General features: G+C 47.6%; 2 protein-coding genes across 7 annotated transcripts in view; both read right to left on the bottom strand.

Moving 5' to 3' along the window:
- Nucleotides 1–2,190: 2,190 nt before the first annotated feature.
- On the bottom strand, nt 2,191–6,789 carry abhd13 (abhydrolase domain containing 13). Of its 6 annotated transcripts, none has more exons than XM_081720718.1 (2): nt 6,677–6,789; nt 2,191–3,614 (listed from the first exon to the last, which is right to left on the bottom strand). In XM_081720718.1, the coding sequence occupies exon 2, from the start codon at nt 3,565–3,567 to the stop codon at nt 2,554–2,556; it is 1,014 nt and encodes a 337-aa protein (XP_081576844.1). In that variant the 5' UTR covers nt 3,568–3,614; nt 6,677–6,789; the 3' UTR covers nt 2,191–2,553. The 6 variants fall into 6 exon arrangements, with proteins under 6 accessions (XP_081576844.1, XP_081576845.1, XP_026888305.2 ...); XM_081720719.1 differs by lacking the exon at nt 6,677–6,789 and adding an exon at nt 6,408–6,659 and having other exon boundaries at nt 2,191–3,577; XM_027032504.3 differs by lacking the exon at nt 6,677–6,789 and adding an exon at nt 6,408–6,658.
- Nucleotides 6,790–6,942: 153 nt separating this feature from the next.
- Nucleotides 6,943–25,989, bottom strand: part of nalf1b (NALCN channel auxiliary factor 1b) — an 82,721-nt gene continuing 63,674 nt past the window's right edge. Inside the window, exons 2-3 of the mRNA XM_035522683.2 lie at nt 11,920–12,091; nt 6,943–11,210 (exon numbers count right to left, since the gene is read on the bottom strand). Of these exons, the coding sequence (XP_035378576.1) occupies nt 10,930–11,210; nt 11,920–12,091 (453 nt within the window). The 3' untranslated portion in view covers nt 6,943–10,929. The remainder of the gene's footprint in view (nt 11,211–11,919; nt 12,092–25,989) is intronic.

Genomic DNA, 25,989 nt, shown 5'->3' with positions numbered 1-25,989 from the left:
ACACAAATGCTGCTACAATAAAACTAATGCAAATCAATAACATGATAAAAATGAACATTTGTTTCCCACAAAGTACCAGCAGACATCGGCCTGCCCCTCCTATTGGCATGATCTAAGCACATGAAACCAGAATTAGAGGACACACACGATAGGCAGAACAAACAGTGTGTGCAATCCACTGGACCAAAAAAAACCCTCAACCACCATCTAACAAGAAACAAATTAAGCAATCAGGGTTTGTTGAAACAAATGAACACTTACCGCCCTGTTAAAGTTCTCCAAACTTTACTTGGGCACCTAAGACGGTTGCACTGCACCGTATACGGACCAGTCATCAGACCCAACAGTTCGTCGTGCATGACCAGGTCTTTGGAACAGGACACCCCACCCGACCGATATGGGAAGCCAGCGTACCCCTTATCTCCCAGCACAGAAACATTTGGCACGTTGTTCGGATCACTTGGCACTTGCATATGGCATTCCAATAGTGACATTCAAGGGAAAATTGATGACCAGAAAGAAAATCATTTTACAACCAAAGCAGTTGTAGAATTCCTGCACACACAGTGGTGTGTATAACTTACCAGATCAGTGCAGCAGTGTGAATGACTATCCAATGTATCCAATGACTAGTTTCTTCAACCACTCAAAGTTATTACCCCCCCCAAAAAAGTAATACGTTTTGAATTCTGTATGGAAATCGTGGAAACAAACGGCTCCGATTTCAGTTCTTGGAACTTCCGAAGACTAGATTTCTCTCACATCAGTTTCGGTCATATTTATAATGAAATGTAGTCTACTTATATCAAAACTAATAACATCAAAGAAACACACCACCGCACATTTTCTCTGCTAAATCGGACTTGTCGTTCTACTGCACGTTAACAATGATCTTATTCTACAACTATTTAAGAAACTTCTTTAACTAACTGGGTCCGCAATGCATTATTGCTGATTACTCCTCGATTTGGTTATGTGTTGCGAGTATACAATCATTAATAGTGTCTTTAAACTTAACTCACAAAACCATTACGTGAAAGTGACAGCTGTAGAAGAAGGTGGACAAAGTTTTCTTTGGATATTAACAATTGAATTCACTTTAAATGGTCATACTTAGTGGTCTTTATAGGTCATGTGACTAAAACCCACGTAGACCATGGCTTAGGAACCATACAAAAATGCACAGTCACTTTGTGTGGGTTCATCTGTTCTGTGTAGTCTCTCAAATATTTGAGTTCAGCGTGTGAAGTCATTAAAGGGGACAGTAAACAAACCAACAGGTAATTCATCGCGGTACATTGTTCTGTTACAAATGCCATAATGTTCAATACAACTCCCATTAAAGCAAAATTTCTAATTAACTTTGCAACCTGGATCTTAAATTATTCAATTCTACACATAAAAAGGCCCTACACAAACATTTCCATTTGGAGCAAAACATTGACAATATTTCGATTATTTCTGGAGCCAAAATGGCCATGTACTCTAGTGTCCAGCGACAACTTTTAATGTCATACAGCATTTTCACCTCTCAAGAATGGATTTGAGCGCTTCACGCACGTGACGAGACTTCACCAAGAGATGCCACGGTTCACGCTACGCTGTTCCGTGTGGATCTAGAACCCCAGACGGGATTAAGCTTTTATTTCAGCACAGGTGAAACAGCTCTTTTTCAGTGATGTGCGTTACGGTCTGCACTAGCCTCGCCGTCCAGCCACTTTGTGATAAACTTTAAAAGAGCGATTGTGCCAAAAAAGAAAACAGCGCAATTTGTTTGTGCAGAAGGGCATGCGTTTAAATCACCCAATGCTCCAGACCTCCAGCTACGAAGATTCTCTGAGAAGATCAGTGGTTTCCTGAGGTGATTTTCAGCCTCCGTCAGTGAGTGGGCAGGAGGTGGGTGACAGCAACTCCACCTGAATCCCACAGAGCCTTTTAGGATCACCGCAAAAACACAGGCTCACAAAACTACAACCATGTTTCAAAGCTCGCTCCGAATGTCTGGCCACACACACACACACACACACACACACACACACACACACAGGGCTTGCTGTGGGCCATGTTACAGTCTTGAACACAGTTAGCCCTTAGGATTTCTTGTCTCAAACAAGCATTTAAGTGACTTCCACTGTATGAAGACAACATGTGAGGGGGGTGGGGAAATAAGAATTACATTGACCAAAAAGCTCAACACGTTGCCCAACATTAGGCAAATAAGTTTATTATAGAGTAGGACTTGCAGGAGGTCTTTGTATGTGTGCATGTATATATTTGAAAAATTCTGTACAATCACCGCGAATGAGTGCAAGTGCAGAAAGGCCAAGAAGACATTACACCGTCGAAGCAGATCACTCATGCATTCATATCTCAAACAGCAAAGGAAAAAGGACAACACACGGCCATCCTTCACTCTGAATCCACCACGGACGAACGCTCAGTACCACGGGCGAGAAATAAGTGCTGGGAGTGACCCTGGTGAAGAGGGAGGGGCAAACCAAGAAACAAACACGTACGTCGCGTCACGGCGGGCAGGCGCAGGCGCCTCCCGCTCTAGATGATGGTAACACTGGCTGAGCCCTGGCTCTGCTCCTCCTGCACATGGCTCTTCAGAAGCTCCTTCATGAACTGCTCCAGGGCGGCGAAGTAGCCCTGGCACTGCCAAGTGTCGTTGTGCGTGCCCTCGGGGAAGATGGCGAGTCGCTTAGTCCGCGCGGGCGACAGCTCGTACAGCTGCTTCATCATCACGGGCGGGATGAGCTGGTCCGACAGGCCCGAGACGAAGAGCGAGGGCATGCGGCATTGAGCCACGTGCCGGTAGGACAGGAACTTGTTCTTGTAGCACCAGAGCGGCAGGTAGCGCACGGGAAAGAAAGAGAACAGCGTGGCTGCCATGTGCGGGATGCTGAGGAAGGTGTTCTCCACCACGATTGCGGCCACACGGTGCGGGTTGACCGAGGCCAGGCGGATAGCCACGGCGCCACCCAGCGAGCGGCCGAACAGCACCATCTTGGTCTTGTCCACGTCCGGCCGGGACATGATGTAGTCCAGCGTGGCCTCTGCATCCTGGTAGAGGCCGTCTTCGCTGGGCTCGCCGTCGCTCTTGCCGTAGCCTCGGTAGTCGACCAGCACCACGTTGGCCTTCAGGTTCACCAGCATGAGCAGCGCGTTGGGCACGCGGTGGCCGATGTTGCCGGCGTTGCCGTGAAAGTACAGGACGGTGGGCGCGGCTGCCGGGTTCTCGCCCGTGTAGCGGAGCAGGATGAGGTTGAGCCGCACGCCGTCTTTGGTGCGCACGTAGACGTTCTCGTGGGGGATCCCCGTCGGCATGGGGACGTACAGGCGCGAGGACGAAGGCTGGTCAGGGAAGTAGAGCAGCACGTCCTGGAACTTGTAGAGGATCCCGGCCACAGACGCCAGGATGAGGCCCAACAGCAGGAGGCCCCCGTGCAGGTGGAAGGTGAGGATGAGGACCAGCAGGGAGATGCGGCAAGCGCCCCAAGACAAGGAGCCCACGGTCACCATGCATCGCTCCAGTGCGCCCCACAACCGCCAGGACTTCTCCATGACAACCAGGCTGGCAAGAGACACCGCAAGCTCACTTAACAGACACTCTAGGGACAAATCAGAACACAGACATGAAGAACATAAAAATAGCCCACTGGTAGCATGAGGTTTGTTAAACACTTTTAAGTGGAAACGAGAGATATGGAAACAAAAAAAAGGGTTGTTAAAAATTGGATTGACCAAATGCTAATACAACTCCATACCTGGCGTTAGCAGTGCCCACCAGCTCGTACGTTAGCTAGCCAGCTAATCTACCTCCCCGCGGTCTCAGCCGACCTTAGACGTTATAAAAGATTAACGTTATAAAGATTCATTTCTCCGTTCTGACCATCTGCTTCTTAAGCACACGACAAACCCGCCGCTCGGCTACGTTAGCTCACTAAACTAGCTACGCCCGGTATGAAGTAACCGCACGCTACGCAGAGCTAAGTTAACTAGCAACAACAGGTAGACACAGACGGAAGGACGGTAGCGAACTACCTGTCAGCACCGCTGTGAGAATCTCCCGTCTTCACCCTTATCCTAACTAAACCATGAGCCGTCAATACCTTTGTGAGAATGCCATCCCGTCTTCACTCTTATCCTAACTAATAACCATCTCCTGTCTTCACTTTTATCTTCGCTAAACCACGAGCTAGCCAGCGAGAGGGTGGTGAGCGACAGGAGTGCAGCGACCAGTCCAGGCTAAGCTAAACTAAGCTAAGATAGCCAGTAACATTAGCTAGCTAGCCTAGCCTAGCCTAGCCAGCTTTGGTAAGACACGGTGATGGGAGAGCCAGCTAAGGTAGGTTAGCTGCCGAGGGAACTCGGCTAAGGTAGCTTAGCTACCGCTGGTAGCGTGAGTAGCTAGTTAGCATTAGCTAACCCACTTCTCGCTCTCTCGAAGTCTCGTCAGCTGCTGGTTTGGCTTTCCCAAACTTGGGTGCTGCTGCTCAACTGCTTGATAACCAGCTAGCAATCCAGTTAGATTATATTATAATTTATAAAACTCTATATTAGTTAGTTACAGATTATCCACCCAGCTCATCCAGCTAGTTAGAGATCCATATTACCCCCAGATCACTTAACCAGCTAGGTAGATATGCATATTACCCCCCAGCTCATTTACCCAGCTAGTTATAGATCCATATTACCCCCAGATCACTTAACCAGCTAGTTAGATATGCATATTACCCCCAGATCACTTAACCAGCTATTCAGAGATCCATATGACCCCCCAGCTCATTTAACCAGCTATTCAGAGATCCATATGACCCCCCAGCTCATTTAACCAGCTATTCAGAGATCCATATGACCCCCCAGCTCATTTAACCAGCTATTCAGAGATCCATATGACCCCCCAGCTCATTTAACCAGCTAGTCAGAGATCCATATGACCCCCAGCTCATTTAACCAGCTATTCAGAGATCCATATGACCCCCCAGCTCATTTAACCAGCTATTCAGAGATCCATATGACCCCCCAGCTCATTTAACCAGCTAGTCAGAGATCCATATGACCCCCAGCTCATTTAACCAGCTAGTCAGAGATCCATATGACCCCCCAGCTCATTTAACCAGCTAGTCAGAGATCCATATGACCCCCCAGCTCATTTAACCAGCTAGTCAGAGATCCATATGACCCCCCAGCTCATTTAACCAGCTAGTCAGAGATCCATATGACCCCCCAGCTCATTTAACCAGCTAGTCAGAGATCCATATAACCCCCCAGCTCATTTAACCAGCTAGTCAGAGATCCATATGACCCCCAGCTCATTTAACCAGCTAGTCAGAGATCCATATGACCCCCCAGCTCATTTAACCAGCTAGTCAGAGATCCATATAACCCCCCAGCTCATTTAACCAGCTAGTCAGAGATCCATATGACCCCCAGCTCATTTAACCAGCTAGTCAGAGATCCATATGACCCCCCAGCTCATTTAACCAGCTAGTCAGAGATCCATATGACCCCCCCAGCTCATTTAACCAGCTAGTCAGAGATCCATATGACCCCCCCAGCTCATTTAACCAGCTAGTCAGAGATCCATATGACCCCCCCAGCTCATTTAACCAGCTAGTCAGAGATCCATATAACCCCCCAGCTCATTTAACCAGCTAGTCAGAGATCCATATGACCCCCAGCTCATTTAACCAGCTAGTCAGAGATCCATATGACCCCCCCCAGCTCATTTAACCAGCTAGTCAGAGATCCATATAACCCCCCAGCTCATTTAACCAGCTAGTCAGAGATCCATATAACCCCCCCCCAGCTCATTTAACCAGCTAGTCAGAGATCCATATGACCCCCCAGCTCATTTAACCAGCTAGTCAGAGATTCATATGACCCCCCCAGCTCATTTAACCAGCTAGTCAGAGATCCATATAACCCCCCCAGCTCATTTAACCAGCTAGTCAGAGATCCATATAACCCCCCAGCTCATTTAACCAGCTAGTCAGAGATCCATATGACCCCCAGCTCATTTAACCAGCTAGTCAGAGATCCATATGACCCCCCCCAGCTCATTTAACCAGCTAGTCAGAGATCCATATAACCCCCCAGCTCATTTAACCAGCTAGTCAGAGATCCATATGACCCCCCAGCTCATTTAACCAGCTAGTCAGAGATCCATATGACCCCCAGCTCATTTAACCAGCTAGTCAGAGATCCATATGACCCCCCAGCTCATTTAACCAGCTAGTCAGAGATCCATATAACCCCCCAGCTCATTTAACCAGCTAGTCAGAGATCCATATAACCCCCCCCCCAGCTCATTTAACCAGCTAGTCAGAGATCCATATGACCCCCCCCAGCTCATTTAGCCACGTCAGGCACAGCTGGCCAGCGCGAACACGGCCACTTACGTTTACTGCATTGTCCAGCGACACACCTCCTGGCCAGAAGAGACTTTATTTCACGCGTGAGCCGTTCGGGACCGGTCGCCTGCATCCATTCCGCCCGGACTTCGCTCCGGCTAGAACCGCGCCGCGCCGCTTCCGTGTGTCACGCTTTAATCCTTCCGACGGAAACTGCACGAGCGACTGGAAACGGCGCGCGTGACACGAACACTTCAACCATTCTTATAAACTGCCGGACAATCATTTCAAATAATACTTTAACTTAAAGGTCTGACCTTCAGAGTCAGTGGTCTGAGATTTAGTCTGTAAATCCGTCCAGATGTCGCCACGTAATTACGTCATTACGCAGCGTTTCGCTGCGCGGGTCGCCGTTCTAAGGGTCGCGTGGGCTCCATCGGACATTCGCGGTGTTCTGAGATGCCGCTCGTGCCTACGAACAGGACTTGCAAATATTTCAAAATCCAATTCTGGCATGAAAGAACACTCACATACAAATGAACAGATTACATCTCTGTGTTTATTTTCATCAGAACACATTTTAATCATTTTAGCAGTAGTTTTCATACCTTTGAAAAGATTATGAATTGTGAGATTTTTTTTTTTTTTATAAATAATTCATCAAAGTTTGTAAAAAATTAAAGTTACTGAACTAAATCATCTATAATATTACAATATACCGGTAGTATCTTTTTTTAAATAATCATAGTCATAATATTATCTCTATATGCCTTTTAACCTCTAAATGCCTTTTCCACCTTTTTAAATAATTGTCTCTCTCTGTTTTTTCCTTTTTTAAAAATCACAGCCTTCAGGTGCTGAGGATGTGATTCAGATGATAGTCCTTATTGTTGAACCCAACTAGTCAAGACAGAACTCCGCCAAAACCCAGCCAGTGATTTCAGACACTTACAAAAGAGGAATAAAAAAGGAGCAACTGGGAACGCGAGGAAACCTCAAAATCAAACTGGAACGTACATAGTTCAGCATTCTCATATTTACAACAGAAGAACGACTGAGGTTCAGGGCTGCATAGGTCCACGAGAGAGAGAGAGAGAGAGAGAGAGAGAGAGAGAGAGAGAGAGAGAGAGAGAGAGAGAGAGAGAGAGAGAGAGAGAGAGAGAGAGAGAGAGAGAGAGAGAGAGAGAGAGAGAGAGAGAGAGAGAGAGAGAGAGAATTTCTGCTTGTTAAGTGGAGATGCATGGGGGACTACTTACACAGTGGTGTGAACAGCTGAAAATGAACATATACTGTATGTAGGCAAGCATAAAATACACCTTAATAGTAAGTTTGGTGGTATTAAGCAATATTATCAGGCATCTGTTCCATTCGTTCTGGTGGTCAACCTGAAGCTGAGTGACTGGGGCTCACGCAAACACACGGAAACATAGAACAAAAGTAGCTACCTGTAGTTGCAATGACAAGATTCACAGAACCGGTAATGCTGACATAGCACGTACTCAGTGGGTGGGCACTGGATGCAAATGTCGTCTCATTCAACACCGGTAGTCAGTGAGCTGGACTGAAAGGTAGAGTCTATACAATAACAACGCAGACCTTGTGTTTCTGAAATATCATGACACTTAAAACATCGTTTACACAATGCGTGTAAAGGGTTACGGGGGGCAGGGGCAACTAATATTCCAATGTGATTTTGTTAGTGTTAACCCGACACACGGCGAACTCCGAGTTTCCGCAAATGAACGCGTCACACGCTCAGCTGTTCAGCAGGGAGTTCTTCTTCTCTCTCCCTTCTCTCCATCTCCCGTGACTTCCTCTCTTTTGCTATCGTCGTCTCGATTCCTTTCTCCTCTGTTCTCTTTCCTTCTCTTCTTCCCTGCCAAGCACAGATGGGGACGCCGGAGCCGTTTCTTTGTTTATTTTTGGATAGGAGTGTGTGTGTGTGTGTGTGCTGGATGTCTGGGCAGATGAATGGAGCGACTAATTCCGCCTAGGACACTCCAGAGCAGGTGGTCTCAGAAGAAAGTCCAGCGTTATGTGTGGGTTAATAAGACCTCTGGAGGGCTGCTCTCCGTGGTCTTCTCAATAATGATTTATCATCAGAGCCTCATAATCCCTCCTGACCTAACATTCCCAGCAGGTTACAGCTCACATCTCTCTGCTTTTAATCCAGCTCTCAGTTCCATTTCACGTTTAACACACTAGATTATCAGTCCAAGCGTATTCTGGGAAAGCAACACAGAACTACTGAATTAATGGCCAAGGTTTTAACAGGAGGCGAGGCTTGCTGTGTGTAAGATTCCGTACAGCTTACATCACAGCAAGCCACTGAGAACGAGAGGATGAACAATGATAGAGGAAACATTTTCAATACTTAAATATGTTTAATACAGTTTGACCTAAACTGAATTTCTGTTGAATTTGAACTGAACAGAAATTGTACCTGTGCATTGTCATATTTGTACTTATACCACGTAGGGTTTTTTTTCTAGTTAAATTTCTTTGAAATATTTGATCTTGATCTCTTGTCCTTATTTTGGGAAAGAAGAAAAAGGTATCAACACTGGCAAAGCATACAAGAGTCTGTACGCCAATTTGTGGGAATAGTTGACATACAAAAAGGTAGCGGTACCCATAATGCAGTTCTGCACATACACACATTTAGCCTTCTGCACAGCTTCTGCACATTTCTGCAAAACAACAATATTATAGATCGTTGTTTTTCTCAAGAGCACAGAGAGTAATCAAAACCTGTGATTAAATAGCCTTTATCTAACAGTCCTAGCTATAGCTCACTCACCTCACCTCGGAAAACAGATCTATAAAAGCATACAAGTCATGTTAATCAGTGACATATTGTGACTTAAATGTTTTATGAGGTCTTATTGCACAATGAGAAGAGTTGAGCCTGTCCCTGCTGCTGGTCCAAGAATTGCTGTGTCTGCAACTGAAGTCAGATAATGTGACTGAGATTAAGACTTGATCATGGAATACATACGTGAGCATTCACACGTACGGGAGACATTTTGTGTGTGCGCGCGCGAGTGTGTCTCTGGGAATGTAGAAAGAGCTGTGTAAGAACATACCTGTGGGCAAACAGACAAATGATAAATAAAACAGAAAATCAGCCCTTAGCATCTCCTCTGCGTAATCTGACGGTGAAAAGCTCCCATATCTTTGGGTCACTCAGGTTTGCCCTGCCGGATAGAGCGTTTAACTTCCTGTGGTTGATCATCACTTCTTTGCAGCAACAAATCAGTTTGTTTGGTTTTTATTGTTTTTTTTTGTTGTTTTTTTTTTGTCTTAGTCCACACTTGAACCTGGGTAAAAAAAATAAAAAAAAAAGTATAACTAATCTGTTGAAGCAATATTAATCTCAGCAAGCACTGCAGAAGTGTGTGAATGTGTAAACAGTGGGGAAGCCCTTTACTGTGGTAGAGGAGATGTTCGGGAAAAGCAGCACAAAGCAGCGGGTCGTGGGGTCTTTTGGGTGCTTTTCCTGTCATCTGTTTTTTTTTCCTGGCTAAATCCGTTGTCCCAAATAAAACCTGGAGTCATTTCAGCTGAGACCTCTGCTCCAAATGCATCGCACTGTAAATGCGTTGCCTTCAGATCATTTGGATCTATTCATAGAATTTAGGCTGTGTAGTCTAAACACTGAACATACCATGCAGTTATAGGATACAGAGTAGAGAATATATCTATATAAATATTCTACTAAGGGCATTTAAACAGACTTGGGGACTTAATGTTGTTTTTGTGCAGGTTGAGTGGACATACAGAAGAGGAATCAGCTAACGCCCGCGCTGACCGATTTACCCAAGATTTCAGTCTGACCATCGCATCGTCGACCACGAGCGCTCCAGCTCCCGGCCGATGACGTCTCGGCGTGTCGCGCGCATACCTGCCACCCGGGGGAGCTGTGGCCCTGCTGCGCCTGCACCGCGCGCTCGGCTTTAGGGAGGGAGAACCGAAGGGAGAATCAAAATCACGCGGGCTAAGCTGCGCGTTTGGATTTTGCGTTAGGTAGATCTCAAAAACGCTCCGACCTGTTCAAACTCCGTAGTTAATCCTAGGATGCACAGAGCAGCTCTCAGCAGAATGCACTACGATAATGAACACAAAAGGGGAAACGTATGGGCGGACGCAGATGTGCGCGTGCATGCGCTCTCGAATTTCCCTCTCAGCACTCCGCGCGCGACGCACTCGTTTGTCAAATCCCTTGCTGCACAGAGACCATTAGTGAAAAGAAAAGGAGAACATGAACAGATCCTGTTAGTTATCTAGTGCAACAGAAATCCAAAATCATAGACACAGTGTAAAAAAAAAAAAAAAAAAAAAAAAAAATGCGGTGCGAGGGAACTCCGCCTTAGACCGGCCTCTTCCAACAAAGGCTGCGGCGTCCCCTCCCCTACATGTGACGTTGGGTTAGTCCAGCGTTCTTGAGTGTCTGTGGGCCCTGCCTGTGTACGTGTGTATGCCTGCTCGACTGCGCGTCCACACAACACAACTCCTTGCAGGCATGGAGGGGGGGCGCAGCCGCCGGCTAAAACCCGCCGGGCCGCACTCGTCACTCCTCGTTGGCCGAGTTCTCCTCCAGGGGGGAGAGGGTGGTGAGGTTGTGGCACGCCGTGATGGTGGCGACCGTGTGTAGCAGGACCAACACGAGCAGGCCGAGTTTGAGTCTGCTGTTGCACAGTCTGGAGGCGGCCGCCGAGCTCAGCGAGGTGGCGTGTTGGCACGACGGGTGAGTTCTTTTCAGCGTGCCTCTAGAGCTGTTGTCCGCCTTGGCATCCCATCGGACGTCGCAGCACTCTGCTTCCACATCGGATGGGACGTCCTCCAGAAGCCCTGGAGACAGAATGATTCACGTTGTCATACAGAACAGCACCCATGCCTGTGTGTGTGGGCCTGATTTTTGAAGGAAAATTGAGTTTTGAAATTCTGCAACGTAAGAGGAATTTTGCAAATTTGTGTAGTTAAAATGATCAGAGACCGTTACAGTTTCACCAGTCAGACAAGTATGTGTGACTATTCTCTTAAATATTCATCATTTATTAGCAGTTTATTACTCAGAGGCATTAATCAGTAAGAAAAAGGGGAGTGTGTGTATATATGTATGTGATATATATATATATATACACTCACACACACACACAAACACACACACACACACACACACACACACACACTCACACACACACACACACACACACACTCACACTCACACACACACACACACACACACACACTCACACTCAGCATGTCCTGAGGACACTGATCATCTGAGATGTTGTCTGTAATCAAAACGTTGTCTTAAGGAGTCTCATTATTGTTTCTGAAAATGCCTTTATGTGTCAAATTCAGCTGTGCCACAAAGAAGCAAAAGGGCGGGTAAAGAAGCCTGCACTGTGCCCGCGCAGTCTCACCACTTGCACTTCTCTCCATAACCAGCAGGTGGTGTCAGAGACAAACTCGGACGAGCGACGGGGACGCAGAGGGTTTCACGGCACTGCAGTGCAACAAAGCACAGAGGGACAGCCACAGGTCCGTTGCCCACCTGTGCATATAAAACTGGGGCTTCCACCGTAAATGAGCTCATCGTTGTCAGGCAATATGAAGGGGCACCTCTGTTGGACCTCCAGGCAGTACTGCCCGCATGGAATCCTGTTACTGCAGTGCATCTGTGTGATCTGGAAGTACTGGGAACACAGCCAGTGTTTGTAGACAGTCTGCGAGAAAGAGAGAGAGCGAGAGTGAGAGAGAGAGAGAGAGAAAGAAAGAGAAAGAGAGAGAAAGAAGGGGGTGGGGTTAGCGAGAACTCATTGCAATTGGTTACATCACTGGTACCGTGGTAACGGTCATAACCTAATCCCTCCCACTGTTGTATCTTGGCAACCCAGCCACATCCTCCCTCTGGTGTACATACATTTGTTTTCCACTTCATCAGCATACAGTGTTCACTTATCCCTAACATACACTATTCCCTGATTTCCGATAAACAGTGCTCCCTTATCCAGAACATGCATACATTATTCCCTTATTTCCGATAAACAGTGCTCCCTTATCCAGCACATACATACTGTATTCCTTTATTTCCAATAAACAGTGCTCCCATATCCAGAACAAACGTACGGTATTCCCTTACAGGCAACATAAAATATTCCTATACTTCTAACATATAATATTCCCTAATACCCATCCATTATTCCCATATCCCTAACATAGTGCATTCCTTTATTTCTAGCTTACAGTATTTGCTTTCCCCAAAATATATAAAGTATTAATTTATCAGCATCATGTATACAGTATTCCCATATTCCCAGTATATACTAGTGCCTTATCCATAGTCTGCTGTGTTTCCTTACTGCCTGCATACAAAATTTCCTTGTACAGTATTCCCTTATACCATCTCCAAAACAGGTTTTCAAGTACAGCAGACTGCAGGTTAGCCACATAAGGCTGGGTGTAGTGAGGTGGTGAGGTGTCCACCTGACCGTCACAGCAAACCAACACCCAGATTTGGCACAAACCGGGTAATCGGCCCAAAGTGATTACATCACATCGTCTTTTTGTTATGTCCAAACCGCGCTCATCTCCTAACCGGTTAAGTGTGGAAGAGAGATCCCAGCACAGCCACACAATTAACACCGTCTGCGCCTCGGTTAGCATTCTCTGGCAAAGGCCGTGTAGAGCTGTCAGAAAGGAAAAAACAAAACAAAACACATGATGGTACTGCTTTGGACTAGAGGGGTGAAGACACGCCTTTTACGCAGGCAGGGGCGGAGTTTGAAGCCCAGGGGGCGGAGTTTGAAGCCCAGGGGCATAGGTGAGCGCCTAACTGGTGGAAAGCAGGAGCAGTGAGCGAGGCCTTGTGATATGGGCGACCCCAGCTTCGGAGAGTGTCTTGTGCAGACCAACACGGTGCTATTAAAATACACAATGATCAAATGAACACACTTCTCCAGCGAGTCGTTTGTGAGCACGGAGGCGTGTGTCTGCTTTGACGCACGTCTGATGGTTCTGTACGTGGCGAATCACACTAAAGAGACACATATATGACCCACGCGGCGTTTCCTTCAACAGTCTTTATCCTGGGCTGCGTTATAGCAGTCCTCAGTGGTCCACGCTCACGCCAGTTATCAGGAACAATCATACAATGCCCTTGTTGCTACAATATGTTTCTGCCAGCCGAGGTACAGAGGCTGATCCCAAACAGCGACTCGTGTAATTATGAGTGCAGTGAATCGCAGGGCTGTGCCTTGCCTGCCTGCGCGCTTCACTGTCGCACATCATGTCACGTCTCTCCGCAGCGGTGAAATATTAGCTGGCGTCGCTCGCCAGGGCCCTGCGAGGAGCGCGTCTCTGTCTCGGAGCCCCACTCGCGCCTGCCTCCAGTCTCCCGTAAGCGCTTATTAGATTGTCAGGGAGCGAACCTCTCGGCAGGCGTTTGCTAATGTCTGTTCGCATAACGAGTTGCTCCCGAGCGTTAGCGGAGGATGACAGTCACAGAGAGGGGTGGGAGGCAAGTCTTCACTTCAGGTCAGTCAGGGCTGTTCCGATTGGAATTCAAGGCGAGCGGATCTGAGAACTCCACTGTCAGGTCGTCACGGTTACCTGAGGACAACGCCGCACGACCGCGTCAGCTCAGACGACACAATCAAATCCGCTTACGCTTAAAAGAGGAAGGGGAACGTGAAAAAACATGAACGAAAGACCTTCTGTCTTCCCGGAGTTAATACGGTCGGATCTGTCGCGAGGGACCAGGGCGCTGATGGTGGACACAGCTAGAAAAGAGGAAAAGGAGTTGGGAGCGCTGAGAGCTGTTTGAGAGAATGCACCGAGACAATAAGAACACACACACACACACACACACACACACACACACACACACACTTATAAACATGCGCCCACATCCACACGGCACACGAAACAAGCCTTAGAGAGTGTGAGGGTGGCATGCTGCTGGCATTTGGAGCTGGCACATGATGGCACTCAGCCTGGGCTCACTGGCGTCGCATGGTGTGGGGGAGAGGGAGAGAGAGAAAGAGAGACAACGTGAGAAAGAAAGAGTGGGACAGACAGACAGAGAGCGAGAGAGAGACAGAGAAAGAGTGGCTAATTCCCAAAGATCTGTTGGCACCGGGTAGGAAGTAATCCACACACATACACGCAGCCACGCACGCACACACACACACACACACACGTGGATCAGTGAATGTGAATGTCAGTCACACACTCGCATGCTGTCAATCACACACATACTCACGCACACACACACACACACACACACACACACACACACACACACGTGGATCAGTCAAAGTGTGAATGTCAGTCTTCTACTCGGATGCCGTCAGCACTGATCCTTCTCGTCAGCTCCATGTTGCATCTGCATCCCGCGCCGGCTTCTTCCCAACACAGGAATCCACCCACTACAGGCACGACCGGAGAAAACCACCCAACAAAGGAATCCACACACTATAGCCATGAGTGGAGAAAACCACCCAACAAAGGAATCCACACACTATAGCCATGAGTGGAGAAAACCACCCAACAAAGGAATCCACACACTATAGCCATGAGTGGAGAAAACCACCCAACAAAGGAATCCACACACTATAGCCATGAGTGGAGAAAACCACCCAACAAAGGAATCCACACACTATAGCCATGAGTGGAGAAAACCACCCAACAAAGGAATCCACACACTATAGCCATGAGTGGAGAAAACCACCCAACAAAGGAATCCACCCACTATAGCCATGAGTGGAGAAAACCACCCAACAAAGGAATCCACCCACTATAGCCATGAGTGGAGAAAACCACCCAACAAAGGAATCCACCCACTATAGCCATGAGTGGAGAAAACTACCCAACAAAGGAATCCACCCAGTACAGCACACAGATGACTTTGTGTGTAAACAGCAGAGAGAGACAGACGATTTAGACAGACAGCCTGACTGACTGACATGCGCACACACACACACACGCACACACATACCCCCCCCCCCCAAAAATATTGTTCATTATGCTGGAATACACCAATAATTATCTCATGAATAAAAGTGTCTAATGTGGGCAGTGGTAGTTCAGTGGTTAAGGTACTGGACTAGTAATCAGAAGGTTGCCAGTTCAAGTCCCACCACTGCCAAGTTGCCACTGCTGGGCCCCTGAGCAAGACCCTTAACCCTCAATTACTCAAGTTGTGTTCGGTCATAATTGTGAGTGGCTTTGGATAAAAGTGTCAGATGTCTAATATTACAGTAGAAACAGCATGTACTGATGACTCAAGACTTCCACTACCTTTACTCTTAAAAGACTCCTGTGTGTGTGAGAGAGAGACCGGTGTAAATGCATCACTGCCGCTAAGCACACACATGCAGCGTGAAGGATGAGGTGAGTGTGCCCTTGCGTACCCGGGCCCCGGTCAAGCTCTCTAGGAGGGCTGGAACACGGCCCAGCCACGCCCACGCCCTCCCATTGGCCCTGGCCTTCCCCAGTGCTCCCGTCTCACATGCTTGGAGGAGTTGAATGGCTACGTATAAATGCGCCTACAGTCCTCCTTTAGTTTTTACATTTCATTCTCGTCTTGCAGTTAATGTTCCTTATGTTTATGGCCCCCTGCTTCTTTTTTAAAATGGGGAAAGAACAAGATTGCCAAAAGAAGTGTGAACCAAAACCATGTTTTTCCATCAACCCGAACGTCTTCATCAAACCGGTCCTGCGGTCTTCGGTCAGTCTTGAGGCCAGTCCCGCGCTCCGTCTGCGCGTTCCTGCCGGAGAAGGCCAGCAGGGGGCGCTAGAGCGGAGTCGTGCTGTTCGAGATGCGGTCACCCCTTCACTCTGTTGCTGTCCTCTCGACTGCGGGACTCTGTCCTACACACATCCTGCTTCAGACGTCCCGCTGGTGCGGTATCATGAGCATGCTCAGTCCCGTTGGCCCGGGAGTGGGAGGAAGAGGGTGTGGGGCTCACGTGGGACCAGACGCGCCCGAGTCCCAGCACCCCAGAGGGGCCTGTCCAGGCTTGCAGGCATGGAAGCACATGACGAATGACCATGTCACCTCAGACACACAATGGTAATGAAACGTGGTGGTGAGGGATGCAGGGGTGAGCAGATATATGCACTCTTTTTTTCACAATCTTTCTTGTTTTTATTCGGTTTATATCCTTATCTTCTTTCTTTCTCCCTCTCTCTCTCTCTCTCTCTCTCCCCCTATCTCCACCAATCACTCTTCCTTTCATCCTGGGCTTTTATCCGAGTGTCCGTGTTTAACTGGCTGTCGTCGGGCATTAACCAACCCCTCTTGGAGGATTGTATTATTCCATTACGAGGGACCTAATGACATTGTCATCGAGGAACGGCCTTCCTGTGGCCACGGGACTGGCTCTTAAAAGCCTCGGCCGGTCCTGTAGCATCTGACTTTTGATCTCTCGAGCGTTTGCTGGGAAACGCCGTTCCAACCTCTTGCTGAACTTCCCTAATAGCCCTCTCATCTCGTATACCTCTAGTTGTGGGGAGAGAGGGAAAGCGTTCGAGGCTATTACACGGCTTGGCCTGGGCACCGCAGCTCAGCGGGGGGAGACGGGGAGAGGTCCGACCCAAGTGGTTTTTCGTGTCCTGTCGAAACAGCGCAGGCTAATGTTGGCCCGGTCCCGGAGATGAGACAAGCATGGAACAGGACAGAGTCTGGCTAAACGCACCCAGACGGCAGGGCCCCGTGGGAAACCACCACAATAGGAGTGACTTAATGCACTGCTGGGGTCAGGGGTCAGGTGTCATGGCACATTTCATTCCAGCCACACACACAGCCGATTAAATCAATAAAGGTCAGTAAGCCACAGAAACTGGGAATAATAGTGTCCATGTCCCCTCATTCCACTGATCATCCCTCGTTCTGTGCTTGTGATTCCAGGGCCTTTCTCACAGAATTTTGATCACTTCGGTGCTATGAGTAATCGGGGAGTTCGAGGAGCGAGAGTGTTTCGGCTGACTGCGCGGTGAAGTCCAGGGGCCCCGGAGCTGAAGGCACGAAAGGGCACACAGGGAGCTGGCGTGGTCCAACCGGCCCGGATAGCAGACACAAACCAAGGCCATGCCAGCCTCAGGTGTCCTGGCACCAAAGAGCGCAAGCTAATTAGCACCCACTTCAAGCAGACAGCCTCTAGTGTGTCTCTACCACCCTAATGCAGTTCCTCGGAACTTAAGCAGCCCTGCATCAGTCACTGGTCGCGTCAATGTGCTCAGGCTGTTTAAAAAAAGGAAAGAGGAACCCGCAATGATGTTTGTGTTTAATCACCCAGAAATCGCAGCAATCAATTCTAATTTGAAACGAGTGGCCAGTTTTGTCCTTATCCAAAACACGGAAAAGGTTCTGTCTCCGAGGCACGAGGTTGAAACAATCTCGGTTTAAATGGTCTCACAACAAAGGAGCTGTGGCCGGTTATGTTGGAAGCTATCATTTATACATTAGCTGATGTGAAAAAAAAAAAAAACTCACAAAGATGGCCTGTCCGGGCACTAATGGACGAGGAGCCAGAACACTGGAAAAATAGTAAAATGGTTTTGCAACTAAGTAGGCCAGTGACCTCTTTAAATGGGTTCTTGATGGGGTGATGAAATCCTGAATGTGAGAACTTCAGGATAAATCCTTTTGCTTCCTGGATGTCTCCTTCCGGTATCTGAAAAGTGAAAACAATCACAGAGACACAGGAAAGATTCTGGCAGCATTAAACGTGTGGTGATGCTAATATCTGAGATGGAACACTTCTGCTTTGAGCTGCAGGTTTGGTCGAGGGGAGAACACAGATGCCAGATGCAGCCCTGAGGCACGGTTGGGTTCTCGCAGATCACAGCGGTTTCTATGTTCAGGGGGCACCTGTGTGCTAAGCAACGGATATTTTAAACCAAGGAGCAGGTGTGCACACAGGTGCTGGTCTGGTAATCCGTGCTTTGCGTCTGAGGTAGAGAACGCTTTGATAGAGATAGAGAGAGAGAGAGAGAGAGAGGGCCAATGGAAGTAGGGCAGCACCAGGAGGCATGGTCACTGCAGTAGGGTGGGTGGGGCAAGCAATCTTAGCCCCTCCCCAAGTCTCCTGCAGCCCCTCCCTTTCTAAAGCCTTTTAATGTGGTCTGCCCCCACCACGCAAATAACATTACCAACAATTAGACTTTATTATTCACCAAACAACTTATTAAATATTAAAACACAGCTCAGACCAGAGGAAACACAACAGCAGCTCACTGAGGTTGCAGAGATAGAACACCTCACAGGTAATTAGAATACTTCACAGGTAATTAGAATACCTCACAGGTAATTAGAAGAGATTTATCACACCTTAAAATAACATGTAGTCGCATGATGTGCAGGGTAAAAATGTTTTTTTTCTATTCCTACGCATCTTGAAACTACCAAGTAAACATTTTTTCACGTTGCCATGATTCCATATTGGTGATGTGTGACAACACACGATATCTACCTACCTGAGGTTGGTTGTGCGGTCTCTTTTAAACGTCTAGGAAACCATAGTGTGATGTATCACATCCTATCCTATCAAAACTTCCTATCGGTTTTGTGTTCTCTACTATTCTACCCCCAGTTGTTCACACAGCTGTTTCCTGAGGCGCCTATGCGACAGCCTCTCTTTTAGCAGATTGGCCGAATCGGCGCAGGACCCTGCTGGAGCACCTCGTCTTTCTGGCACTCCACGGACGCCCTATGCAGAACGGAGCGGCAGGTCCGTTGGCTGATCCCAGGTCAGGCGCAGCACGGTGCTTGTGAGAGGTGGAGGAGGAAGCCAGCCCCCCCCCCAGCAATGTCTGGTCCTGCAGCTGAAACCCACTCAATAGAGCTACGATGCTGGGAGATTCTAGTCAGTCCTTTGGCTCACCTTACAATACGAATCAATATCTGGACTGGCTTTAGAACGGCGAGATAAGAGAAAAACACTGATAGATTAGGCCCTGGGAAGAAGGCGGCTCGCCTGACTGTGCAGAAATAAAACAGAGCGAGAGAGAGAATGTTGGAGAGACAGAGAAAGAGAGAGAGAGAAAATCTTCCTTTTACCGTGGAGCCTCATACTGCGCAGCGGGCACACTCTTGTGTTACATAGCCGTCGTATTAGCTCTTATTTGTGCTGCTATTTGATGTCACTCTTCGTTTTTCCCGCAGTGATCACACAGAGAGTAGCAGCTCCCAGCAGCCACAGCTACAGCTCCCAGCAACTACAGCTCCCAGCAACTACAGCTCCTAGCAACTACAGCTCCAGCTCCCAGCAACTACAGCTCCCAGCAGCCACAGCTCCAGCTCCCAGCAACTACAGCTCCCAGCAACTACAGCTCCCAGCAGCCACAGCTACAGCTCCCAGCAACTACAGCTCCTAGCAACTACAGCTCCAGCTCCCAGCAACTACAGCTCCCAGCAGCCACAGCTCCAGCTCCCAGCAACTACAGCTCCCAGCAACTACAGCTCCCAGCAACTACAGCTCCCAGCAGCCACAGCTACAGCTCCCAGCAACTACAGCTCCTAGCAACTACAGCTCCCAGCAACTACAGCTCCCAGCAACTACAGCTCCCAGCAACTACAGTTCCCAACAACCACAGCTCCCAGCAACTACAGCTCCCAGCAGCCACAGCTACAGCTCCCAGCAACTACAGCTCCCAGCAACTACAGCTCCCAGCAACTACAGTTCCCAACAACCACAGCTCCCAGCAGCCACAAGCCTGCACCCCTGTCTCTGAAGGTTCATCCATTCTGCCTTCACACCATATACAGGCCCTCTCGCTCTCTACACCCAGATCCCTCAAAACGCTGGCATTAAATATTCATCTTGACATACACTGCATCAGAAAGAAGGCTTGTAGAAATAATAAACACACACTCACACCCACCCACACACACACACACACACAAACACATATATACTCATCCACACACCCACACACACAAACACATATACACTCATCCACACACCCACACATACACACAAACACATATACACTCATCCACACACCCACACAAACACATATACACTCATCCACACACTCACACCAACCCACACCCACACCCACACATACACACAAACACATATACACTCATCCACACACTCACACCCACACAAACATATACACTCATCCACACACCCACACCCACACACACACACACACACACAAACACATATACAGTCATCCACACACTCACACCCACCCACACCCACACACAAACACATATACACTCATCCACACACCCACACACACACACAAACACATATACACTCATCCACACACTCACCCCCACACCGACACATGAACACATATACTCATCCACACACCCACACATACAAACAAACACATATACACTCATCCACACACCCACACATACACACAAACACATATACACTCATCCATACACTCACACCCACCCACACCCACACATACAAACAAACATATATACACTCATCCACACACCCACACCCACACATACACATGAACACATATGCACTCATCCACACACCCACACATACACACAAACACATATACACTCATCCACACACCCACACATACACACAAACACATATACACTCATCCACACCCACCCACACCCACACATACATACAAACACATATATACTCATCCACACACCCACACCCACACATACACACGAACATATATACACTCATCCACACACCCACACATACACACAAACACATATACACTCATCCACACACCCACACCCTTACACACAAACACATATAAACTCATCCACACACACACACCCACACACACACATACACACACAAACATATATACAGTCATCCACACACCCACACCCACACAAACACATATACACTCATCCACACACTCACACCCACCCACACCCACACACACAAACAAACATATACACTCATTCACACACTCACACCCACCCACACCCACACATATACACAAACACATATACACTCATCCACATGCCCACAACACTCACTTAATCACACATCAAAGTTTGTGTGTGTGTGTGTGTGTGTGTGTATATATATATATATATATATATATATATATATATATATATATATCTATCTATCTATATCTATCTATCTATCTATCTATCTATCTATCTATCTATCTATCTATCTATCTATCTATCTATCTATCTATCTATCTATCTATCTATCTATCTATCTATCTATCTATCTATCTATCTATCTATCTATCTATATATATATAGAGGTCCCATACCCACACACACATATACACAAATACACACAAACACACACACACATTAATTATAAAATGATGAGGCTGAAGTTATCTAGTGAGAGTTGAAGGACTTGGAATTTCTGAGCAGAAATGTTTTCATTGTGAAATCCAAGAATAACACCAGAGGTTCTGGGAATTCAAGTCTTAACAAAGACTTGGGCATGAATGTTAGTGTGTGTAAGCGGCACCACACTGGGTTTTATCTAGGAACACAGTCCCATCGTACACTCGTGCGGTCTTCTTCTCTACACTCAACTTGCCTGTTTTTACTCGGCACTCTTAATGGGCATATTTGAATTTGGTTCCAGTTAATTGGTTACGTATTTGCATTTGGAACTCTTATGGAAATACTTCTTGTATCGTCCCGTTTCTGTGGAGCTGTGGTAGAACTTGAACTTCTTTCTCTCTTACCCTTTATCCATCATAATGTAATCACAGCTGGGGTACCCTGCTCATTTTAGGGAGCTAGTGAAATTGACAGTGGACAACAGATTACCCCTTTCACACAGTGGACAACATATTACCTGCTTCACTCAGAGGACAACAGATTACCCCCTTCACTCAGTGGACAACATATTACCTGCTTCACTCAGAGGACAACAGATTACCCCCTTCACTCAGTGGACAACACATTACCCCCTTCATACAGAGGACAACAGATTACCCCCTTCACTCAGAGGACAACAGATTACCCCCTTCACTCAGTGGACAACAGATTACCCCCTTCACACAGTGGACAACAGATTACCCCCTTCACTTAGTGGACAACAGATTACCCCCTTCACTCAGTGGACAACATATTACCCCCTTCACTCAGTGGACAACATATTACCCCTTTCACACAGTGGACAACAGATTACCCCCTTCATACAGAGGACAACATATTACCCCCTTCACTTAGTGGACAACAGATTACCCCCTTCATACAGAGGACAACATATTACCCCCTTCACTTAGTGGACAACAGATTACCCCCTTCACTCAGAGGACAACATATTACCCCCTTCACACAGTGGACAACATATTACCCCCTTCACACAGTGGACAACAGATTACCCCCTTCACTCAGTGGACAACATATTACCCCCTTCTCACAGTGGACAACATATTACCCCCTTCACACAGTGGACAACAGATTACCCCCTTCACACAGAGGACAACAGATTACCCCCTTCATACAGAGGACAACAGATTACCCCCTTCATACAGAGGACAACAGATTACCCCCTTCATACAGAGGACAACAGATTACCCCCTTCACACAGTGGACAACAGATTACCCGCTTCACTCAGAGGACAACAGATTACCCCCTTCACTTAGTGGACAACAGATTACCCCCTTCACTCAGTGGACAACAGATTACCCCCTTCACTTAGTGGACAACAGATTACCCCCTTCACTCAGTGGACAACATATTACCCCCTTCACACAGTGGACAACAGATTACCCCCTTCACTCAGTGGACAACACATTACCCCCTTCACTCAGTGGACAACAGATTACCCCCTTCACTCAGTGGACAACATATTACCCCCTTCATACAGTGGACAACATATTACCCCTTTCACTCAGTGGACAACACATTACCCCCTTCATACAGAGGACAACAGATTACCCCCTTCACTCAGAGGACAACAGATTACCCCCTTCACTCAGTGGACAACAGATTACCCCCTTCACACAGTGGACAACAGATTACCCCCTTCACTTAGTGGACAACAGATTACCCCCTTCACTCAGTGGACAACACATTACCCCCTTCACTCAGTGGACAACAGATTACCCCCTTCACTCAGTGGACAACATATTACCCCCTTCATACAGTGGACAACATATTACCCCTTTCACTCAGTGGACAACACATTACCCCCTTCATACAGAGGACAACAGATTACCCCCTTCACTCAGAGGACAACAGATTACCCCCTTCACTCAGTGGACAACAGATTACCCCCTTCACACAGTGGACAACAGATTACCCCCTTCACTTAGTGGACAACAGATTACCCCCTTCACTCAGTGGACAACATATTACCCCCTTCACTCAGTGGACAACATATTACCCCTTTCACACAGTGGACAACAGATTACCCCCTTCATACAGAGGACAACATATTACCCCCTTCACTTAGTGGACAACATATTACCCCCTTCACTCAGAGGACAACATATTACCCCCTTCACACAGTGGACAACATATTACCCCCTTCACACAGTGGACAACAGATTACCCCCTTCACTCAGTGGACAACATATTACCCCCTTCACACAGTGGACAACAGATTACCCCCTTCATTCAGTGGACAACACATTACCCCCTTCACTCAGTGGACAACAGATTACCCCCTTCACTCAGTGGACAACATATTACCCCCTTCATACAGTGGACAACATATTACCCCTTTCACTCAGTGGACAACACATTACCCCCTTCATACAGAGGACAACAGATTACCCCCTTCACTCAGAGGACAACAGATTACCCCCTTCACTCAGTGGACAACAGATTACCCCCTTCACACAGTGGACAACAGATTACCCCCTTCACTTAGTGGACAACATATTACCCTCTTCACACAGTGGACAACAGATTACCCCCTTCACACAGAGGACAACAGATTACCCCCTTCATACAGAGGACAACAGATTACCCCCTTCATACAGAGGACAACAGATTACCCCCTTCATACAGAGGACAACAGATTACCCCCTTCACACAGTGGACAACAGATTACCCGCTTCACTCAGAGGACAACAGATTACCCCCTTCACTCAGTGGACAACAGATTACCCGCTTCACTCAGAGGACAACAGATTACCCCCTTCACTCAGTGGACAACATATTACCCACTTCACTAAGAGGACAACAGATTACCCCCTTCACTCAGTGGACAACATATTACCCCCTTCACACAGTGGACAACATATTACCCCTTTCACTCAGTGGACAACAGATTACCCCCTTCACTCAGTGGACAACAGATTACCCCCTTCACTTAGTGGACAACAGATTACCCCCTTCACTCAGAGGACAACATATTACCCCCTTCACTCAGTGGACAACATATTACCCCCTTCACTCAGTGGACAACATATTACCCCTTTCACTCAGTGGACAACACATTACCCCCTTCATACAGAGGACAACAGATTACCCCCTTCACTCAGTGGACAACATGTTACCCCCTTCACTCAGTGGACAGTACACTGGTCCTGATTACAGAACACTGTCTGGCTGGCGACTACATACAGAAAACGCTGTGAAAAGAGTTAAGGGAAGAAGTCAGCTGTGATGATCAGATGGTGGAGATACAGTCATCTTTAATGCCTGGATCTGCTGTCTTTCCCTCTTCAACCATATGGTCTGTGCTGCAGCATGTCGATGACAAATGGCCTTAGAGATGAAGACACCACCAGATCCTCTGATGCAAGGTTACAGTGAACACAAAACACACACACCGCACACACAACCCCCATGTACAGGGCCAGGGCCTATCTGACCTTCTCAGCCAGTGGAATGCTACCTGCACATGCTACCCCCCCATATTACCATGTTAGCCCCCCATCCCCCAAAATTACCATGGAGACCCGCCCCCATCCTATAGTACCATTCCAGACCCGCCCCCATCCCATATTACCATGCTAGCCACACCCCCAGCCCATATTACCATATTACCCATTTCTCGTCACTTGCCACTAAACATCCTGCTGCACATGTAGAGTGGAAATAAAATAGTCTGAGATGGATAGAAGAACAAACAAGCGAGCAAAGCTTTGAACAAACAGTGCTAAAAAGCTCGTTGTGTGACACTGTAGCCAAGGCATCGCCGGCTGACGTAACCTCACCGAGACCGTCTGGATCCCATTAAGGAAACAGACATAATCAGACATGTGGATCTTCCCCACTGAAACAACAAACAAGGCAAAGACACCACCATCAAAGACTATGAAAGGTGTGTGTGTGTGTGTGTGTGTGTGTGAGTGTGTGTGTGTGTGTGTGTGTGTGTGTGTGTGTGTGTGTGTGTGTGTGTGTGTGAGTGAGTGTGTGTGTGTGGGTGTGTGTGTGTGTGTGTGAGTGTGTGTGTGTGTGTGTGTGTGTGCGTGTGTGAGTGTGTGCATGTGCGCGTGTGCGTGTGAGTGTGTGTGTGTGTGTGTGTGTGTGTGTGTGTGTGTGAGTGTGTGTGTGTGCGTGTGCGTGTGCGTGTGCGTGTGCGTGTGTGAGTGTGTGCGTGTGCGCGTGTGCGTGTGAGTGTGTGTGTGTGTGTGTGTGGGTGTGTGAGTGTGTGTGTGTGAGTGTGTGTGTGTGTGTGTGTGTGTGTGTGTGTGTGTGTGTGTGTGTGTGTGTGTGTGTGTGTGAGTGTGTGTGTGAGT

This window comes from Electrophorus electricus, chromosome 9, assembly GCF_041902795.1.
Source record: "Electrophorus electricus isolate QZ-2024a chromosome 9, ASM4190279v1, whole genome shotgun sequence".
Lineage (NCBI taxonomy): Eukaryota > Metazoa > Chordata > Actinopteri > Gymnotiformes > Gymnotidae > Electrophorus > Electrophorus electricus.
Note: the sequence above shows the minus strand (reverse complement) of the source record. Positions and strands in the feature narration are given on the sequence as shown.